Source organism: Condylura cristata, unplaced genomic scaffold (assembly GCF_000260355.1).
Source record: "Condylura cristata isolate star-nosed mole 26May11 unplaced genomic scaffold, ConCri1.0 scaffold00016, whole genome shotgun sequence".
Lineage (NCBI taxonomy): Eukaryota > Metazoa > Chordata > Mammalia > Eulipotyphla > Talpidae > Condylura > Condylura cristata.
This window is the reverse complement of record NW_004567117.1, coordinates 40213799-40219588: the sequence shown is the minus strand read 5'-3', so window position 1 is coordinate 40219588 and position 5790 is coordinate 40213799. Positions and strand designations below refer to the sequence as shown.

The window sequence follows — 5790 nt, the reverse complement described above, 5'->3', positions numbered from 1 at the left end:
ATGCTGAGACAAGCATCTGAGTACTTTCTGAAGCGCCTGAAGTGAACACCTCAACAGAGACAATGTGAGCAGACTTACTTGGTAGATCTGTTCTGGAACGGTGGTTTTTACCGTTGCAACTGAACTTGTTCTACCGATACAAGCAAATATCAAAAGGAGATGCAACCCCATGGAACACACAAACCAGGGCGTGGCGCTCTGTAAATGAAAAACAAGAAGAAATCGTTAAACATTTGCTTAAAGCTATTTTAAATCACTCCCTGTGTTCAATTTGCTAACAAAACAAATTGCTTTACTCTCTTTGGATAGAATGATTAAACTTTGTAAGGGTAAATATATTCATATATTCCAATAAATAACCTGAAATTTTATTATTTAACATTTAAATGTTAAGGTAATGAATGATGTGTTATTTTTATCATGTATATCTGTATTATTTATAAAGTCATAACATGTCTTATTTATAGATTTAGATCTATTGTTTATTATAATTATCAGCCCTGTTTAACTAATTAAATGTTTGAAAATTATTCTTTCACTCAACAGAGTATTGGGTGTTTACTTTGCGCTCCAAGCTAGAGGTGGACACTGATCATCCATTCAACAAACTCCCCGAGCCCAGGGTGGGGTGGAAGCAGGTACTGCCTTCTTGACACAGCACAGTGGTTCTATAAATGGCCAGAAGCAGACACTGCCACATGTTTCTAGGGTTCCACGAGCCTTGTCACCTTCCTCTCTGTCTGGAGTCCCAGGAATCTGAGCTTCCAGCTAATCAATCCGCAAGCCCACCTCCCCCTAGCCTATCAGCTCAGCCAAGACATAGTCATAAGATGTTTGTACTAGGAAATCCCAAGAGGATAAAAATAAAGAAGAAAACAGAGAAACAGATAAACAGGGAGGGAGGACCAGGGTACATGGACTATTTATCCCAAGAGAACATGAGCTCATCATGTCAGTCTTAACGAAATAGTTTTTCCCCAAACCCCAGTTTTTCACACACCAATCCCGAGACACCGAGTGTATGTCTTCATCTCATACCAGACCCTTAGAAGTTTCTATAAAACTTCTTGTGGGGCTTTTTTTTTTTTAAAGATTTATTTATTTTATTTATTTGTGCATACAGAACTGGGGTACAGGCCAGAGGCTCAGGGACAGCGAGAGGCTTCACCAGAGACAGAGCAGGGAACAGAACAGGCAGACTGGCGAAGTACACTGCTGAGGGGAGCAGCGGGCGGGTCAGGAGAGGTCTGCCGCGTCATGTGGTCACCTCAGGGGCAGGCGGGGATGGAACTCATGCTGAAGTGGCTTTAGCTTCTCAGTGCTGTGCTTTAACCCGCTACGCCACCAGGGAGGGCCACTTGTGGGCTTTTTCTGACATCTAATAGGCTATACTTGTTAGAGCTCAGAACAGTCAGGCTTCTAGGGGAGTCAACTTAGGAATAAAGCTCCCTCTAGCCCTGGGTCACCCCAAATCTTTGCAGGGATGTGGGTCCAAGACACGAAGGGAGGCTACACCTCTGAACATCTAGAGGTTGTCAATAAGCTAACAAGCTGCTAAATAATTTTATCTGTCCTCTTTCCTTGACAACTACCACTTTCGAACAACGGATTCCAATTTAGAATTTCCTCCCCAGGACCTATCCCGTGTCCTTCTCGTCTTGCTCCATGGAGGATCTTTCCCATAGGTGCATAGTCACCCCGGCCAGCACATCTGTGCAATTTCTTATAACTGCAGTAAAATCCACCATGAGTTCAACAAAAACTTAAATCTTTTTTGTAAAAGGGAGGGAGGGAGGACTGGAGACAGAGGCTACGTGGGCCCGTGTTTTCACACAGTATGGACCACAGATGCAAACTAGAGGCACACCTGAGCTGAGCTGTTTCTTTAGGGTGCCCCTGGCCCCCAGGACACGCAGCCCACAGCGTCAGCGGTCTTGCCTAGTGCTGGCTCCAGGTCCCCCTTCCCCTCCATGCTCTGGGCATGCAGAGGCTTGGGCTTCTCTGCTGAAATGGCCACCAGGCCACTCCCATGGCCGGCACACGCTTTTCCCTCCTGTCCGCTCCTGAGTGGATCTCCATGCACTGTGTGGGAGGCGGGAGGGGCGCTCACCTTTAGGCGCAGGTGTAGGCTAATGGCTGGATGCCTGTTTGTGAAGAGTATGGACAGCACTTATTGGAAAATGAAGGCTTAGAACATTGGCAATTCCACATGGCACAACCCTTGGGGTAGGACTCGCAGGCGCCTTATTTCTCCCCCTTTTAGTTGTAAAATTCTGGGGAGGAGAGAAAAAAGGAAATGAGAGCCAAGCCCTGCTACACAAACTGCGAGTGGAAAGCCCAGAGGCAAGAGCTAGCAGCGGCTGCAGCCCCTCCCCCGACTCTTCCCTGCGCAGTGACTGCAAGCAGAAAACCCCGCAAATGCTGGACCCGAAGCGAGAGAACAAACGCTCAGAACGGAAACAGAACTAGGTTTGCTTCAGCACTGCACTCTGCGAATCAGAGCCGCCGCACTCCTCTGGAAAGAAGGGCCGTTGACTTGGTCGCCAACAGCCTGCGGTTCGAAGTACGGTGACAGTGACGCCTCGCAGGTCCTCTGGGGGCAGCGGGATGTCCGACAGGAGCGCGGCAGTTTCCTGCGTCAGAGCCTGCTGGACACGAGGGCTTCCCCTTCTCTGCATCGAAATGCGCTTTCAATTTGGCTGCGTGGGCCAGGAAGCCATAGGACAGAGGGCCCGGCTCTCAGGGCCCCGCTGAGAAGAGATTTCTGGGTATTAAACACCAGCAAGGGTCTCCTCTGTCAGCCCCCGAGTGCTGAGAGTTTAGCGTTCGGACACATTTCCTTTCCGGTTCCAGCCTAATTTATATTTCATAGGGAAGTGTGGGAATTACCGCTCAGGGATTTATACCATGTCTGGTTCCTCTCCCCACAGGGAGGGAAGCCGCTCGTCTCCCGTAAAGGTTAATGGGTTTGGATCCTAACACGCTTCAAAATCCTTCTGGGACCCTCCCCGGTGGCGCATCGGGTCAAAGCACAGCACTATGAATCTATCGCAGCCACGAGTTCGATCCCCGGCCAGGGAGCTGACCACAGGGCACGGCAGACCTCTCCTGACCCGCCCGCTGCTCCCCTCTGCAGTGTACTTCGGCAGTCTGCCTGTTCTGCTCCCCACTGTGTTTTGGTGAATCCTCTTACCGCCCACACCTCTGACTTGTACCCCGGTTCTGTATGCATAAGGAAGTAAATCTTTTTTTAAAAATGCTTTTGGTTTTATATTAGCCAGTCATCATTTCTTTCGGTAAATTGTTAGAGAATATAAAGAACCCAGGAAGGTGAGGCACAGTTAGGTGAGAGGGCAGGTGTGGCCAGGTGTGCTGAACATTTTTCTGCTTGTAGCCTCACAGGAAGAGAGGTTTAATGCTCCACAAAAGAATTTCTAGGGGATTGTTCTTGAGAACAGGCCCTGACACATAGAAGGTGCTGGGAAATCCCTGTCGAGCAAAAGCGAGCCCTGTGGCGTCTTGGAAGTGGGTTATGGTATGGACTCCCTGCAGTCTCAAGGCCTCCCCGAAGGGGACCTGAAATGACAGATCCAGCCCCATCATGCACCTCTGCTCTGCATATCCTGTGAGCACTTCCAGGGCAGGGGAGAGAGCTCATTGTTATTTCTGTCCTAGGAACAAGGCTCCATCCCAGCAGCTGGTACGCTCTAAACAACCCTTGAGCCCAATTTGTTGGGGTCGTTTTTTATAGCTCCCTCTAAGCCATCTATTAGCATGTTGAGTCTTCAAAGACCAGGGACAGAACTCTCCAGCCTCCAGGTGCCAGGCTGACAATTTGTCAGTCCAAGAAGAGAGTCTTTGGAGACATGACATCCAAGAAGGAGACTTTGGGGGGAAAAAGAATTAATTTTGTTCAAAGACTACGAAGGTTGTTCCAGGCCAACCTAGGAACCGATGACTGAAAAATAGAAAAAAGGTGAAGTTTGCCCAAGAACAGTGTCATGGGGGCGTTCTGGGGGAAAGGGACATTTGTATTTCTGCCACAAAGGTGAATGTACATTTCTTCTTTAACACAGAATTGGATAAAATAATGAAAACTCTTGACTAAATGCAGAGTTATTGACTCAGGAATTTGTAGATTGTGGACACTGAAATTTAACCAGACTCACAAAGCTGTAAATGCAAGGATATTAGTTATAAGAGTGAAACATTTAGAACTGTTACAGGGCAGGGAGAGGGGCACCCCACAACCCCTAAACCTGCCCACTCTAAATAGGTTCTGCCATCTGCCGCATCAAGAGAAAACATATAATGGAAAGAAACTTTAATACAATGAGTGTGCAATACAGAAAAGACAAAGAGTATAGTTTCTAAACCAGACACTCAAAGTTACCCATCCCCTCGTAGGTAAAAGTCCACCCAAAAGGGATTGGCCCAGAGCAAGGCCTGAAAGCCCAAAACAAGGAGACCCATAGAAAAGGGTCAGAAATGGCCAGATAAGTCTGGGAGGGAGAGAGCAAAATCAAAGTCAAGATAAACACGGCCATAGTCACCTCCCCACGGTTTCTCACCCACATGTTTCAACCAGCCCAGGGCCAAGAAACAAGAGCCGCTTCTTCACACATCTCTGCCCCGTGTGCCTCCTCAGGTCCCCTTCTGGCTCCATCCTGCTTCCCTCCTCCTCAGTCTCCTCTCAGATTCTTCTCCTCCCTGCTCAACTCCACCCTCCTTTGGGTGGGGCAGGGAACCTGGAAGCCCCACCCCCTTTTCCTGGGGACCACCCAGTTACAGAACAACACACAGTTTTTGAAAATAAGGGCTTATGTCAATCATGATATATAGTCATTGAATGAAATATTAACGATCACTAGGATGGTGATACAGAGTAATACTTCCTATCTGGATGAGAAATGTTAATACTGTCTGGCTAAATTAAAAAAAAAAGCAGAATGCAAATGACAATATTTTAAATGAATAGAATTAGATGTGTGTGTTAGTACATCTACATCTAGAAACAGTGAAAGCAAGAAATTCTTGAAGGCCATATATAAAAATGCTCATGATGATTATCCCTCTGAGTGGCAGGAATATGGCTCATTTAGGATCTTTTCTATTATTTCTTAACTTTTTTTTTTTTTTTTTTTAGGATTTATTTATTTACACATACAAGAACTGGGGTATAGGCCAGAGATGCAGGTGGGTGACAGGATTCACCAGAGACAGAGTGGGGAGCAGAACAGGCAGATTGAATGAAATACACTGCTGAGGGGAGCAGTGGGCAGTCAGGAGAGGTCTGCCGCGCCATGTGGGTCACCTCTGGGGCGAGGATCGAACTCATGCTACAATAGCTTGGGATAGCTTCAGCATGCTGCGCTTTAACACGTTGCACCACCAGGGAGGGCTCTATTTCTAAACTTTTAACTATGGGTATGTGATACTGTAATAACAACAATAATTAAGTTAGGGCTGGTGAAACTGTTGACTCAGCCTGGTACGCAGCCCAGCTAGACGTGAATGCAGTGGCTACTTGCTCAATTTCGTGGGAGGAAAGTTGGAGTAGAAGAGGTTAAAATCACTTCCAATTGTAGAAGCTTTGATTTCATGAAGGAAGAAGGTGATCTTGGAAAACGTGCTTACGATCTTCATACAGGTCAATACGGCTTTTCAGAAATAGTACATTAAAATTCTTTGCAAGAACTAGTACAACCACTATGGAAAACTGTTTGGAGGTTCCTCAAACTGCTAAACATGGAGCTTCCCTATGACCCAGCAATCCCACTCCTAGGTTTC

At 46.9% G+C, this 5790-nt stretch overlaps 1 protein-coding gene across 1 annotated transcript in view; it reads right to left on the bottom strand.

Moving 5' to 3' along the window:
* Positions 1 to 2476: 2476 nt before the first annotated feature.
* The window catches only part of TNFRSF11A (tumor necrosis factor receptor superfamily, member 11a, NFKB activator), a 99280-nt gene continuing 95966 nt past the window's right edge, over positions 2477 to 5790 (bottom strand). Inside the window, exon 12 of the mRNA XM_012725793.1 lies at positions 2477 to 2593. Within this exon, the coding sequence (XP_012581247.1) occupies positions 2477 to 2593 (117 nt within the window). The remainder of the gene's footprint in view (positions 2594 to 5790) is intronic.